The 16,471-nt window shown below is 44.6% G+C and overlaps 1 protein-coding gene across 8 annotated transcripts in view; it reads left to right on the top strand.

Annotated features, from left to right (window-relative positions):
- FBXO11 (F-box protein 11) overlaps positions 1–16,471 on the top strand; it is a 268,336-nt gene that overhangs the window by 196,255 nt on the left and 55,610 nt on the right. For all 8 annotated transcript variants that reach the window (XM_029593387.1, XM_029593381.1, XM_029593380.1 and 5 more), the window contains one exon: positions 272–366. In XM_029593387.1, the coding sequence (XP_029449247.1) occupies positions 272–366 (95 nt within the window). The remainder of the gene's footprint in view (positions 1–271; positions 367–16,471) is intronic.

Below are 16,471 nucleotides of genomic sequence, written 5' to 3'. Positions count from 1 at the left end.
GGCTTTACTCCTGGCAGACAGCTTGAAAACATTCAAATATGCATTTTATTAACTTTTTGGAGTCCTATTCAAGCATTTCCTTTTGACACCTTTTGACGGTCATGACTTTTTGTTTTAAATATTTGTTATGTATAAGTTATATTTTATGTGTATTTCATTTGTACATTGCCTAGTGCTTTAGTTTAGGTGATTAATAAATCTGAATAAAAATAAAGATGTAGATGTTGGGGGCCAGACATTTTACTAAATAAATTAATTTTGTCTTTAACAGGGAATGCATTAGCAGGAATTCAGATTCGAACAAATAGCTGCCCTATTGTCAGACACAACAAAATTCATGATGGTCAACATGGAGGAATTTATGTGGTAAATGTTAAAGCAGAACTTCCTTCCATTCCTTTAATGTGCTTGTCTAGTCATTGTAATTCACTTTTAAAAATAATAAAACTGTATAACTAAACTCTCCTTTCCCAGAAGAAATGAAATGCTCTTGTGCAGATGACATCTATCTTGTTTGAGTATATTAACACTAATGCAGAAAAACTAACCTTGCTGTTTGAGTTATGACACTTATTCCTTTACATTAGTGAGATGTAGCAGTTAACCTTCTTCATTTTTTATGCTGAAATCTGTTGGGGGAAAAAAAAAGCAAAAAATATGACATGAAATATCATATACAATAAGTCAACAGTATGAATGCACTTAATGAAAATTACAGTGCACACATTCATGAAAAATATTAATATTTCTTATGACATCTCAAATTTTGTTACACAGGTAAAAGCAATCACTTCCCTTATACGTGAATGCTTGAATTTATGCCAACTTCAAAAAAAAAACACCTAACTTTTTATTTGCATAACATAAAAAATTTGGACTATAATTTGACTGCAGACTGATGATTATATGTAACCTGATTGATGTCTGATAGCTTAATAATTTGCTCCAACATTCTGGGTATTATGGTCTATTATATCATAGATGTCATAACAAGAAATATTAATATTTTTCATGAATGCTTGAACAGTGTATTGCAATATCACATGACATACTTTTGTTTCTGATGCATGCCATGCCCACTATGTTTATTAAAAAAAAAAATTCATATTTTTATTTGAAGTTATTTTAAAGTAAGCTAGTAATCTTCTGTTGTCAAAGATACTGACCATTTTAGGATAAGGAAACAATCATATTTTCCTTCTATGTGCATGTATCAAGAATCAGCTGATGGACAGACACACTTCATCTCCTATGGTGTAACTTTTATTGGACTTTATTCCAAAAGGACTTTTGCCCTTGAAAAAAGCCTTTATTAAATAAGGCCATTGAAATAACTGAGTTAAGCAGAAGAGAGGAGATGCATTAACTTAACAGGAAGGACAGATGAGTGAGGAGATACTGGCCCAAAGATCTTCGAGTGGATACAGTTGTGAATCTTCTTAGCAATATCTGGAACTGCAGTTTGTAAAAAAAAAAAAAAAATGTATATAACCCACACCCTCAAATTCAGTGCGAGGTTCCTGTCATAAAAGTTCTTAGCCCTCATCTAATTACATTTCTCACCTGTTCACTGCTAGATCTTATGCATTGGCAGCATGATTGCAGAGGACTTGTAATATATTTATCTGGGGATAATGTTATTTATTAATCTTAATATACCACAATTCTAAAATAAAGTGGTTATCAAAAAGTCATTTCATATCCATAAAGCAATATAAAGACAAACTATATAAATACAGAATAAAAAGAACATAAATACTTAAACCTAAGATATAGCAACCATATTAATAGTATAGGAATTTCCTAATGTGTAGACAGACGTGCTCAGGACCAGTGTGTTATGCTCACCTGCCCGCAGATGGAGATGGGATCAGGTTTCAAAGCTGATGTCGCCCTAGATACACCCCTTCAGTGACCTCAGCCCTTCAGTGTTTCTCCGTCTCCAGCAGATAGAGAACATGCTTTCTCACAGGACAAGCAGGATGGTAGTCCTCACAAATGGGTGACATCGAGGATGGAGCCCTGTACAGAAAACTTTTCTGTCAAAGTTTCAACAAGCTTTGACTGACACTAGCACACTGGGTGCACTGAGCATGCCCAGCCTGCAATTATCCCTGTGAGCCACAGGTGTCTCCCTCAGTCTTCTTTTTTCCGCTCTGCAGTCAGCATAGCGGTTGGAGCTCTGTGAGGATTTTTTAACTAATTACCTCATGGAAACACTTAACTTTTCACTTCAAAAAACACTTTTCCCTGCACAGGTCTCCCTCCGCGTACGTTTTTACGACGCTCGGTGAGTACTAATTCTTATTTTTCGGTCTGTTTCTGTCACTATCTTAAGGCTGTTAACTGACTGAAGCCTTCCCTTCCCCCATTTTTCAGTTAGCTTTAAACAGCTTGCGAGTATCTCTGTGACACTCTGCTTGCTTATGCTAGTGGGGTAGGGATTTTTTCCTTAACTTTAGGACCTCTGTAGCTTCAAGTCCTTCGTTCCCTGGTACCCTCACGCAGTCGATACCCTATCGCTACACCGGGACCCTCCTAAACCGCCCTGGGCTTTTATATGTCATCAGTGCCCCTCCCCCCACGGTGCCCTGATGCCTTTATCCATGTTTTTTGCTTTTCAGTGCTACCAGGCTTTTTCCTCCTACGCACTGTTTTTTTTTCCTTGGGCTTCCTCGGTGCCGTCCCTACCCGGATGCATGCCATTGACGCACACGCTGTTAGTCACTGCCATGCATACTCGGGTCGCCGCCACCGCTGCCCGAGACACTTTTTAACGATCCCAGGGTCACTTCATCGATGCCACCCCCCCCTTTTGGGGATGCCATCGATGCCCCATCCTCCCCCCCCGATGTCCAGCCCTTTTCCATCGGTGGGCATTGGTGCCACATCGATTCGTCGGTGGGCATCGATGCGGATGGTCCCCATCGGTGGACATCGGTGCCGGATGGTCCCCATCGGTGGACATCGGTGCCGGATGGCTCGTCCGTCGATGGCATTGGTGCCGGATGGGCCGTCCGTCGATGGCATCGGTGCCAGGTCCTTTTGCATCGATGGACACCGATGCCCAGGTGTTTCATCCATGGGCATCTATGTTAGAATGCATCCATCGAGGGCAGTCGATGCCAGGCTGCTCCCATCGGTGAAATTCGATGCCCAGGTGGGTCCCATCGGTGGGTATCCATGCCGGCTCGATTCCGTGGATGGGCGTTGATGCCAATGCCAGCCTTATGGCTGGCATCGATGCCCATGCCGATTCCAGGACTGGCGTTGATGCCGGGATGGAATTCATCGACTGGGAGATCCATGCCATCGATTCCATACGTGTCCATATCGATGCCACCGACACACGTGTCTGGGGCACCGATGCCATGTACACTTGGAAATCTGAGTCTGTCCAAATCGATACCGTCAACGTCTGTGGCCCTATAGTTGATGCCCGTGGCCATGCCACAAACGGTATAAATGCCCGCCTCCATGCATCGATGCCCTCGACACCTCCGTTTTCCTTCGGTGTCCTTGACGCCCTATTGATTCGACTTCGACTCAGTCGATGCCGGTATCTTTTTCAATAACGGCAATATTTTTCGATTATTCGATTCCACATCGTTTCAAAGATACCTATGCCACTGCTGTCAGTGCCCCGTCACTGTCATCATTCTCCTGGCCAGTCATCGACGATTTTTCATACCCATTTTGATGATATCCTCGAAGCCCCTTAGGTTGCCTTCAATATCGTCAATACCGACATAGCACCGCCACATAATACCCTCGCCTCCTCACATTGCTCCACGCTTTGGGTTCTTTTTTAAGCCCCGTATTAGCTTAAGACACTCCATTGTGTCAGGAGCAGAGCAGGCGTGCTGACAGTTCGTCATCGATCGCCTTCCAGGACGACGAGGGCTTCCATCTCGGCGCTGGGGAAAGACCGGGCCGAGCACCGTGGCACCCATCATCGCCGACATCGTGATCGTCCGCCGCTGACGCCATCCAGCACATCGGTGCCATCCTTCTCCAGGCTGGACAACGCTCGGGCAGAGCGACATCACCACTGCCATCAGCACTGTTCCTACAGTTTTGGCAGTCCTTGGTGATCCAGAACTTCCGGATCCAGGTCCGACAGCTTCTGCATTGGCATCACGACACATCGAGCTGCTGTGACGAGGGAAGGGAACATGAGTTCCGTTAGGGCTCCTCTGTTCCTGGCGTGCCCCACGTCAAGTGGTGTGGGACTATGGCCATCTGTTACACTTAGCAGTCTAAACGCCACTCACGCCTGGCCTGTCTCCTCTGTACCTGTGCCACCATACCGGGTTTCAGAGCGAGATGGACGTTTACGTCCCCGGCCTTACCCTCGAGGACTCCGGAGACCGTCGGAGTCAAAAATCTTCACCGGCTCGTCTTGCGGCGATCCACGTCGGATGGTAAGTACCCGCTTCGGCGGCATTCCCATAGAGTTGTGTTCTCCCATTTGGACCGTGGTTCGAAAAGTTCTGGGTCATGTGCCTTTTAGAACTGTATTAGTGTCACATATCGCTATGTTAGCTATGTTAGCCACAATATCAGGAGAACCCCTCTATCTTCTTGGGATTGCAGCAGGGCTTCTTCTCTTGTCAGTAACAAGTCCCTGTGCCGACCAATGCTCTGACTCTTGGTTCCCTCCCAACCAAGGTCCAGCTGCATTGGCTGATCTGCTAAACATGAGATTCAGCAACCATTGCCCCATGTACAAGTCCACCTTGAGGCCTGGCCACAGGTCTCAGTGTCTCCTTGTACAGCATACAGAAATGCGGGTACCACTTAACCGCTCACACACCTGCAGGAGCCTACATGATATCCTCCATTGGGACACCTCCTGGTCTCCCATCTGGTCAGATATCAGAGCGGCCACCCCACCTTGTACCAAAGTCCCGGTACACTCCCCCAGGCGCTACGAAGTGCAGAGGGGAGAAGGGAGGGGGGTTGGGGAGTTTTAATTGCACTATTCTTTCTTTTAACAGAAAATAGTTACTCTCCACACATCCTGGACCTAAGAAAATCCAACTTTCTTTAGACGTCACAGGTACAATGGTATCTTTGGTTACCATCACTCCATACTGCAGTAAGTACATTATTTTAATGTTTCTATGTGCTTTATGGTGAGTCAACATTACAACCCCAAGCTCTGCCGCCGGCACCAGCTTCGGTAAGTGAACTGTCTCTTGCATCACTGTTGGTGAATGCTGTTTTCTCTGCGGAGTGTAACATCATTCACTTTCCTTGCATAGACTACTGCTAACCACTTTCAGTACATGCAAGGAGCTCTCACTTTTTTCAGGACTCACTATACATTTACTAACTGGGATTACTGTCACTGCCATAAATCCCTTCTGTAACACTTCTGGACACCACAGTCTTAAGACCCTCTTGTCCAGCATGCGCACAGACATTCTGATACATTGTTATATGTCCCTGCGCATATTTTCCATAACCTCAGCCTTTCAACTTTTCATGGTTGGGCTATGGGGTTTCTTCCCACTATGCATTTTTCTCATAATTCAAAACTGCTATGGGTTATATTCAGTGACATTCTATACTCAATGGACCTAAGTGGTTTCATTGCTTTCGTCCCTGATTCTTATCCCAGTTCGAACTAGGACCTAGTCTCCTTCGACTCATGCTCGCAATTCCTTAGGGTTATAAAGTTTCTCCTGAAAGCTGTCAACCCATTATGCATCTATTGCACTCCAGCATAGTTTCTCATAAACTTCCTGGACGTTGCACCCATGAGTTATGCCCTTATGCCTTCCAATACTGCTTTTGCAACAATTCTTTGTGCATACAGACAGACAGCATAGGGACAATGTGCTTTCCAACTCATAAGCACGCATTACCTCTTAGCTGCTCTGCTAGACAGCTGCGCAGCTCTACCCTTGGCCCTTGTTCACTTCATGCGTCCTTGGGCCACATATCTAAGAGATTTAATGAACGCTCTATCAGACCTTCTCCACGTAGGTTCTATCCTCTCGAATGGTCTCAATTACATGTGTACAGGGCAAATCTTTTAACGCTGAGTTTAACTAAACTTTCCTCGGCGTCTGCATCATTCCATACAATGCACAGGTTCTGCTCCCTGCACATGTTTCCTATGCGTTCCCTTAGATGCCTTTTCTTCCATCAAAGGCCTCTTCAATATATCTCTTCTGCTGCCTCTCGTAGCCAGCATTCTTCTAATGTTGAACTGGGATGGGGTTCAGTATTCTTTTCCCCACTCCCTGACTGAGATCAGTATGCTTTCCCATACTTCTCAATCCATCATATCAGTAACCTTTTATTCTCTCACCAGTCAGTCCCAAATCATAGACTTACTGATGTTCTTAGGTTCTGGTAGCGTCACAAAACCTTCTAAACATAAATCTTGCCGTTTAATATGGCAGGCTTTACCTCCTGACGCTAAAAAAAAAAAAAAAAAAAAAGAGGTATTACCCCTTTTACTTTTCCACCATTTTTTCTTACTCCCTCGGATTCTGTTCTCCAGACATCCTCCACATAGATACACCTTTCTCTTAGGAGGTGTATCGTTTTGGGAGTTGGGTTCCCGTTTTCGGTAATCCTCTCTGAGTCGGCTTACCATGGATTATCCACTGATCAAGCCGCCTCTATTTCTCTAATCACGGAATGAACATATATATTCTCCTTATAAGTCTCATACATTCTACGTTTGAGCCTTTCCATTCCTCTCTTCCACAGTTTGGCAAGGGAACTTCTTTCCCTCTTAATGTCATTCCTGCCAGCAGGGTCCGTGAGTTATGCACTCTTTCCATACTCACCTGACTCCGTTCCTCTGCCACTGAGTAGTTCTACGCATTCAACTTTCTATCCTTTTCAGGTAGATGTTGTATCTCCTTTCCTCAGGAAATACTCTATTAATTTTTCCTAACCTCTCTCTCTCGCCCTAGGGAGAGACTGGGTTTTCCACATTCCTGGACAGTAATGCTGCGCTTACATTCTATCTACATTGCACTGCATTCCATGTGAATTCCACTTGACTCTTTCCTTCATGCAAGGGTCAAGCTGCTACTTCCAGTGGCCACACAGACCTAATCCTTCTGATTAAGTGGTCTATATTTCCTTTCCTACCAACAAGCAGACATTTCACTACAACACTGTGGGTATCCACATACTGTTGTGTCCGTCTTAGCCTTAACAGCTTCCCTTTGGTTACTGCTGCTTGTATTTTTTTTTTTTATCAGGTTGCAGCCTGGAGTCCTCTCCATACCTTCGCAGCCTATTATTGCTTACATTTGACTAGCCGGCATGCTCCATGTTTGGCCAGTCCGCCTACTCTTACTTTTTTCAATTCACTACCCAACATCCTTCCACGAACCCATTATGGTGTTGCGGATGCCCTCCGTTCCCATTTCCACCTCAGTCGTTACGCCTTTGCGCATCTGCGGTGTATCTGGTGCATTCCCGGGCATCCTCAGCTCGGTACTCACCCATTTGTGAGGACTACCATCCTGCTTGTCCTGTGAGAAAGCAAATGTTGCTTACCTGATGTAACAGGTGTTCTCACAGGACAGCAGGATGGTAGTCCTCACGAAACCCGCCCGCCACCCCGCGGAGTTGGGTCTGTATACTTTTATTTTAGTTTCACTTGCGCTTTTTAGCTATAAGACGAGACTGAGGGAGACACCTGTGGCTCACAGGGATAATTGCAGGCTGGGCATGCTCAGTGCACCCAGTGTGCTAGTGTCAGTCAAAGCTTGTTGAAACTTTGACAGAAAAGTTTTCCGTACAGGGCTCCATCCTCGATGTCACCCATTTGTGAGGACTAACATCCTGCTGTCCTGTGAGAACACCTGTTACATCAGGTAAGCAACATTTGCTTTCCCTATGGGGATCGCCGTACTTTTTGGAAGAAAGAAATTCTACTTTTAAATTGGAGAAAAGATTAAGCCCCGCTCTCCTGTGGTGATATCTAAAGGTCCTTCCCCCAGTTGAGAATTCCTGAGGTGATTTCCGAGATCCCTCAGAGGTGTGCCTTGGTCCAGTAGCCGGTACCCAGTGTGGACTTTGCTGCTGAAGCAGCTGAAAGGCAGCGGGTGCAGGAAGCCGAGCAGGGCGGTGATGGCTGGAGACTGTCTCTGTACTCAGCCGGTAAGTGCTGAGCCCCCAGGTAAGTTTAAAAAAAAAAAAAGAGGTGCATTACCTCCTGATTCAGAGATGTTTGGAGGGGTTTCGGGAAGATTGCCTCCAGTCTCCTCACTCTGTGCACCGTGCCAACGTCTTACCCGATCCCATTGGGGTAAGGGAAAAGTGGGCTTCTGAATGGGTTGAATGGCCCCCGGTGGGCTAGGCCCCACTTTAGGCTTGGTCAGCTCACTGTCTGGTAGCCCGCAGCAGCACCATCTTGCATGTGTCTTTGTGCCATCTATAGAGCGTCGGTATGCGCAGTGCGTGTTAGCTCGGCAAGAGGAATGGCCTCAGTGGTGACGGCAAGAAGAAAGCTATGGCTCTGGAATTGGTCAGCAGACGCAACCTCCAAGGCAAATCTAACAAAGATGCCCTTTAAAGGATCACTTCTCTTCGGAAGCAAATTAGAAAAACTGGCCAGTAAATGGGGCGAATATCCAGTTCCCCAGCTACCAGAAGATAAGAGAAAGCAGTTTAGCACCCCTCGGCTAGGAGGGGTCGACCCAAGGGCTCCCAGCGCTTTCGCCCCTATAGAAACTTACCATTTCAGAGGTCTCGATCCTTTGGGGAGGTCTCAGTCCTTTCAGAACAGACAGCCCAAGAGAGGGGCAGGCTCTGGATCAGGTTCATCCTGAGCCCCATAATGAAAATTTGCCGACCCACCCTTGGAATGAGGAGATAGGGGTTGACTGTCCTTCTACCAATGGTGGGTCAAGATGCCGTTGGACTGGAGGTCATACGAGAAGGATATGCGCTGGAATTTCGCAGCACTTCTTGGGACGTATTCTTGATATCTCCTTGCCACTCGCAGCACAAGAAGCAGGCAGTGGAGACTACCCTATTAAGACTCCTCAGGATGAGGGCTATAATTCCAGTACCTGTACCCCAGGAAAATACGGGGCGTTATTCCATCTATTTCATCATACACAAGAAGGAAGGTTCTTTTCGCCCCATCCTGGACCTCGAGAGCATCAACTGACATCTGCAAGTGATTCATTTCCGCACAGAAATCCTACGCTCCATGATAATGGCTGTACAATTGGGAGAGTTCTTAACCTCCCTAGACCTATCCGATACCTACTTACATATTCCAGTTCGTCAAGAATATAGTTTTCTTCACTTTGTAGCACTGGGTTGCCATTATCAGTTTCGGGCACTGCCCTTTGGCCTGGCCACTGCCCCCAGAACATTTTCCAAGATTATGGTAGTCGTAGCGGCAGTGTTGAGAAAAGAGGGACTCCTGGTGTACCTGTACTTGTACGACTGGTTGATCTGGGCCAAGTCTATGGAAGAGAGTCTCCGGGAGAACAACAGGGTGACCTCCTTACTTCAAGAACTCAATTGGGTCGTAAACCTGGACAAAAGCAGTCTCAAACCCTCCCAGTCCTTGGAATATCTGGTAGTCCAATTCGACATCATGCAGGGCAAGGTCTTCCTTCCGACTATGCGGATAAGGAAGTTGATGTCCCAAGTGTGTCGGTTGATGAGCACGATACACCTGTTGGTGTGGAGCTATCTTCAAGTTCTCTGTTTGATGGTGGCAACCCTGGAAGTAATGCCGTGGGCCAGAATACACATGCGACCTCTTCAGTGCTCCCTGCTGTCACATTGGAACCCATAGGAAATCATTCCTCCAGTTGACTCCAGGAGCATTGTACCATTCCATCCTTCTTGCCCAAGGTAGTCTCATACTTTCATTTGAATCAGTCCATTTCATTACCATCCCTAGACAAGGACAAATTGTGGAAGAATTCCGCCGCCTCCATCATTTGAATGTCAGTAGGCTTTTGGTGCGGTACCTGGAAGTTTCAGAACCAGTCCAAAAGATGGATCACCTATTTGTCCTTCAGGGTGGAAGGAAGCAGGGTGAACCTGCTTCGCGGGTTACCATAGCTTACTGGATTAAGGAGGTAGTCACGGGAGCCTATGTGGAGGCAGGAAAGCCATTACCTTTTCAGGTTAAAGCTCATTCCACTAAGGCTCAGGCGGTCTCATGGGCAGAAGCTAGACTGCTGTCTCCCGTTGACATCTTTCAAGTGGCGACATGGTCCTCCTTGCACACTTTCTCCAGGTTCTGTTGCCTGGACGTTCAGGCCCAAGAAGACACAGCCTTTGCAAGGGCGGTGTTAACCGGACCGTGGGCAGCCTCTCGCCCCAATCGGGAATAGCTTTTGTACATTCCACTGGTCCTGAGTCCATCTGGCCACATGCTAGGAAATGAAGAAATTATTTACCTGATAACTTTGTTTTCCTTAGTGTAGACAGGTGGACTCAGCATCCCGCCCACGGCTGCCCAAGAATGGTGCCAAGGATTCACCCGTGGAGTGAATATCGATTCCAAGAGATTTCGGGTAAGCCTTCATCCAGTCCCTAGATCAGGGCATCTATAATCTTACTGGGGTTCAGTGTTTGGTTGAGTACAGTTATGGTTATCTGTTTTTAATTCAATATTTAATCAAGTTTTTTCAATAGTATGTCCAACGTGGCTTTTGAAGAGAATACTGAAGGGCTGAGGTCACTGCAGGGGTGTGTCTATGGTGACGTCTGCTTTGAAACCTGATTCCGTCTCCATCTACTGACAGGGGAGCATAACCCACTAGTCCAGAGTCCATCTGTCTACACTAAGGAAAACAAAATTATCACGTAAGTAATTTCTCCATTGATCTTCCCCATAGGACTACTTAAAAGAACCATGTTACCTTTTTTTTTTCTAAATTACATAAAATTAGACTTCAAGCAAAACTCCTTCGGTGTAGGGTATTCCACAAATACTGCACTTATTAAGAGAATGCTATCCGTTTGGTTAACACTACCCTGATCACCGATGGTTGTGGAATCCCAAGTAATTATTGTCTACTAGATTTTAAAGATCTAAGTGTGTAAAAAAAATTAAGATTAGACATAAACCTGAAAACCCCTATGTAAAGCTTTAAATGCAAGGCAAAGTATAGTAAGATTGGTTCTTACCTGCTAATTTTCATTCCTGTAGTACCACAGATCAGTCCAGACTCCTGAGTTTTGCCTCCCTTCCAGCAGATGGAGACAGAGAAAGTTTTACTGACACTGTCACTTGACGGATTACAGGTGGCACACCAGGTTAATATTGACCTGTACCCAAGCCAAGATGGAAAAATATCCCACAAACTCAATGTAGCCTATCAAACATCTCCCGCTGAATGAACAAGAGGAGAAGAAACCACTAAATCTGAACAATCCTTATAATCAGATAAGTCAGTATGTACAACCATCACCTGAGCCATAAAAAGCCAGTTGAAAATCCTTCAGATTATATACAAAAAAACACAGATTGAGCAGACTCTTCAAATCCGAGCGGGACTCTGGACTGATCTGTTGTACTACAGGAACGAAAATTAGCAGGTAAGAACCAATTTTTATTTCCCTGTATGTACCCAGATTAATCCAGACTCCTGGGATGTACCAAAGCTTTCCTAAACCGTGTGGGACTGCAAGAGTCCCGCTCGAAGTACTTGTTTACCAATACTGCTAGCCTCTACTGCCTGGACGTTCAGACGATAATGCCTGGAGAAAGTGTGCAAAGACTTCCACGTAGTCACCCTACAAATTTCCTGAGGCAACACCAACTGACATTCAACCTAGGAAGCAACTTGTGACCGTATCGAGTGAGCTCTCAGACCCTGAGGCACCGACCGACCCATGCAAATGTACACCAAAACTATGGCCTTTTTCAGCCATTATGCTATGGTAGCTTTAAAAGCTTTCTGCCCTTTCTTAGCACCATTCAGAAGGATGAAAAGATGATCGGAAACTCGGAAACTATTAGTGACTTCCAGATACCGTAACAGTGCCTGCTTCACATCCAGACATCTCAACTCCTTATCCAAGCCAACTGTCCTGTCCAAATTTGGAAAGGCTAGTAACTCCATAGACTGATCCACATGAAAGGATGAAACAACCTTTGGAAGGAAAGAAGGCACCATACGCAACGAGACACCCAAATCAGTAAACCTTAGAAAAAGCACCTTACATGAAAGGGCTTGCAGTTCTGAAATCCTTCTAGCCAAACAAGTTGTCACCAGAAAAATAACATTAAAAGTAAGGTCCTTTAAAGTCGCCCTGCGTAACGGTTCAAATGGCACCCTACACAATGCTTTAAGAACTAAGTTTAAGTACCATGAAGGACAGTACTTTTCGCACCTGGGGACGCAAATGCTTGACCACACCCCCCTCGCAAAAAAGTACCACTTCCAGATGCACAGACAGAGGCATCCCGTGCCTCTTGCCCCTAAGGCACCCCAAGGCGGCCACCTGGACCCTTAAGGAGTTAAGTCAAACCTTGTTGCAGAAAGGACAAAATGTGGGCGACTGAGGCTCGGAGCGGATCCACGTTGTGCTCCTTGCACCAAACCTCAAACGCTTTTTCTTTTTTTAACTTTATACTTGTGGCTGCAGGCTCTAGCTGTCCACCTCAGGGAGGGAGAAAAGGGAAGTGGCCCCACCATTATCTCCTCCCTCAGCGGGTCAAGGATCTGGACAGACCCAGGGGTTTCCAACCCCTCCTGCTTATCCACGCCTCTACCTGAAAGGATGGCTCCACCAGGACCTACCAGCCTTCAGGGAGGGCTAAGTAATAATCCTAACCTTAATGCTATTTTTGAAGTCTTTTTAACTTTTTTTTTTTTTCCACCAGACTGCAGGATTTGCACCACCTTCCATCTGCTGGAGACAGAGAAATACTGACGGACTGCAGGTGGCACACCAGGTTAAGTGACAGTGTCAGTAAAACTTCCTCTGTCTCCATCTGCTGGAAGGGAGGCAAAACCCAGGAGTCTGGACTGATCTGGGTATGTACAGGAAACATGAAATTGATTTGAGATAAAATAGCTACTGGAGCTTTGCTAAAACAGAAGATAGTCATGTTAAGTTTGCAAGGAGATTACTTTATACCAGTGTGTTGCATCAGTTTTTCTAGAAGTTGTCTTTTTTGGTCATTTTCTTCTGCCTTTTCAAGAAGCATCACTTGTTTTTCTGATATTTATAACCCCCATGTTTTCTCCAACTTCAGTTCTTATGGTTAATATAAAGAAGCTAATGTGTATGTTTTAAGCAACAATCCAACACAGTACATACAAAGGATTGAAAATAGTTTTTATATTAAAAATGTTTTCAAGTCTCCCAAGTATGTATAGCACTGTATATTAGTGCTATATACCTACAGCTGTGCATTTCAATATGTGTATTTTAAACTGTTTTAAGCATATTCCTTTTTTAATAGGAAAGCCCCTCAGAAGTGAAAACAGTGTTTTTTGGGGCGTTTGTTTTCCTTCTCTCTAATATGCAAGCAGTTGCCGAGAGGTGCATTCTACCTGCACTTGAATGAGCATTTTCTGTACACAAAATTTACTGCCGATACAGTAAAGAGTTTTGCGAGCAAAAAAATGTGCATACCTAAATGAGTACTGCATTGCACCCTTGCATGGAAATCGCATGCAAATGAGAGCATTAAGCAATACTCCCCGTTGCAGCGAAACTGTGCTTGGCTAGCCCACCTTTTTTTAGTGGTGGAAACTTAACTCCAGGGTCAGAGTTTCCAGCACTACTTAAAAAAAAAACCCAAACCCCCCCCCCTAAAAAAAAACAAAAAAACAGGGAAAAAATGTTTAAAAAACAAAAATTCAGGAACACTCTGGGTAAGTGCCGGCTGCCACTGCCATTTAACCAGATTAATACTGATCTGTCGGCCTTAGAGAGAGCAAAAGTTGCTTACATGTAATGGGTGTTCTTTCATTTGCCAAATCGACCCAGGCTCCATTGAATGGTAGTGTCCATCTGTGAGGATTGATATTTGTGACAGGTAAGCATATTTTGCTTTACTGCCTGTTTACCAGATGGGGAATTCCTAGCCATGGGTTGCCCTTATCACAAAAACAGGGGGTAAAAATCAACCAGAACAGTGTCAACAGGCAAGACGTTTTTGGCGATAGATGTGTGGTTGTGAGATGGCTCAAGTCCATATTCTGACCACTTCCTAACACAAGATGTACAAACCTGTTCCTCCTTTCTTGTTCATATTGTAATGTTTTCATTACGTATATCTAACCATTTTATTTCGCTTTTCAATTTGTACAGTATTACCTTTGTTTTTCCCCCCTCTTCCCCGCTACCCAGTTCGCCTATCAGTTTCATTGTAAAGCCCAGTTGGCCACTTTGTTACATGGAAACCGATGTGATGTTTTCCTAACGAATGTCGGTATACAAAAATTGCAAATAAATGTAAAACATGGCTGCCTGATTGTATTGACTAAGGCAATTTTGTTAGCTACTGATCCCTGAAAGCCCTTAAATCAAGGCTTCCCAAACATGTCTTGGGGACCCCACAGCAAGTCGGGTTTTCAGGATATCCACAGTGAATATGCATGAGATATATTTGCACACCATGGAGGCTCAATATATGCAAATGTATCTCATGTATTTTCATTGTGGATATCCTGAAATCCTGACTGGCTGTGGGATCCCCAGGACAGGTTTGGGAAGCCCTGCCTTTAAAAGCTTTCAGATTCATACTTATCTGGTGAAGCCTGCTTGAGCAGAACAAAAGCCTTAAGTGTGGAGTCCTTTTACATGAGATCCCCATCAAATGATGATGCCTATCTATGAGGACTGATATCCTGTTGTCTTCAGAGGACACTTGCTACAGATAAGCATACTCAGTTTTACTGTCTGATTATTTTGTCTGCCAGTTTCATTCTATTGCCACCCCCAGTAAAGTGGTAGTGAATTCTTAAACTCCACAATGGAGAGAAGGAACACAGACTTTCCCATAAAACATTGTCTTCATTTCTGAAGGCCTTTCCTATTAAAATTGTTTAAACACACATGTTGAAATGCACAGCTACAAATGTATAGCACTAGTAACATACAATGCTGTAGATGCTTGGGAGACTGAAAATAGCTTTTAATGTAAAAGATTTTCAATCTTTTGTGTGCTGTTGGATTGTTGCTTAAAAGGATAACATACATTAGCTTCTTTGTAATAGAAGATCTTTAGGTTTAATAGAGAGAGCCCCATTTTCCATGGACAAGCAGACAATTCTAGCCAGACAAATGGGTCAATGTTGCTGATGGTGCCTATCAGGGCATGCTGTCTCGGAGCTCAGAAAGACAAGAGTCTGAGTGTGCATAGGAATCTCCTCAGTCTTCTTTCTTCTGTAGATGTGTAAGCACATGTGACCTTTCTCACTTCATCTGCAAATTTGTATTCAAAATTGTTCCATAGTTGTTTTCCTAGTGTTTCTTTGCATATTGTAATACCGTTTGTTTCCTAAAAAAAAAAAAAAAATTAGACAGTATGGAAGGAGTTTTGGTCAGAGGGTCCACTGTGTTGGGTAAGCAACCCTTCAAACTTTGCCACAAATGCAGCCATCAAATGGCTTCAGCAGATCTCCACTTGTTGTGTGCTCGATGTTTGGGCTTGTCTTAGTACATGGTGAATTGTGACATGAGTGAGAATTTCTTCCAGGGCGATAAGATACTATGATCAAGCTGTTTTATAAGACTTCTTCCTTAAATATACTGGGACCTTTGCTTAAAAGGTCATAGTTGCCAAAACGAGAGCAGGGAATCTCTCTTCTGCCTACTCAGTAGGCACAGGCACAGATCTCCTTCTTTGAAGAGGCATAGTCATTGGCCCATTCTTCGGAGCCCGTGATTAAAAATAAAGTGAATTCAGCTTGGACTCCATCCATGGCATCTGTCACCTTGGTGCAGGCTCCTTTGTCATTGATGACATGGGCACCAACAGCAGTGCCATCATCTTTAGTGTGAGCAACAGTAGTAACATTCTCATCAGTGCTGACAGCAATGTCGCCATAATCATGGTGCCAGCAGCAAAAGTGCAGATGGAAGAAAGATCCCAAAAGTGAGATATATATTCCCTTCTGGTTCTATTTCCAGAGTATAATCATTTATCCACAAATTGTCCAGTGGTTCATGTTTTTGTTCAGAAAATTTGGAAGCAATTACCAATTTCAGCTATACCAACATGGGAACAGGCCGAGCAAACTCCTGGCCAACTTGGTCCGTGCGCGGGGACCCAAGTCGTCAATTACCGGTATAAAGGATAAGGAAGGGAACCATTCTACCACAACAGATGCTATTGCGGCCTGATTTCTAGAATACTACAGGGGTCTCTACAGAGCCAAGCCTAGCCATCCAGAGGTTTCCGAAACGTTTTTTCATAACCTCCCTTGGCCCCAATTGACTAAGGACCAAGAGGAAAAGCTGCATGCCCTTATAATGGATAGTGAGGTCCATGCGG

Source organism: Rhinatrema bivittatum, chromosome 3 (genome assembly GCF_901001135.1).
Source record: "Rhinatrema bivittatum chromosome 3, aRhiBiv1.1, whole genome shotgun sequence".
In the NCBI taxonomy this organism is placed as follows: domain Eukaryota; kingdom Metazoa; phylum Chordata; class Amphibia; order Gymnophiona; family Rhinatrematidae; genus Rhinatrema; species Rhinatrema bivittatum.
This window is presented reverse-complemented; position numbering and strand designations above follow the sequence as displayed.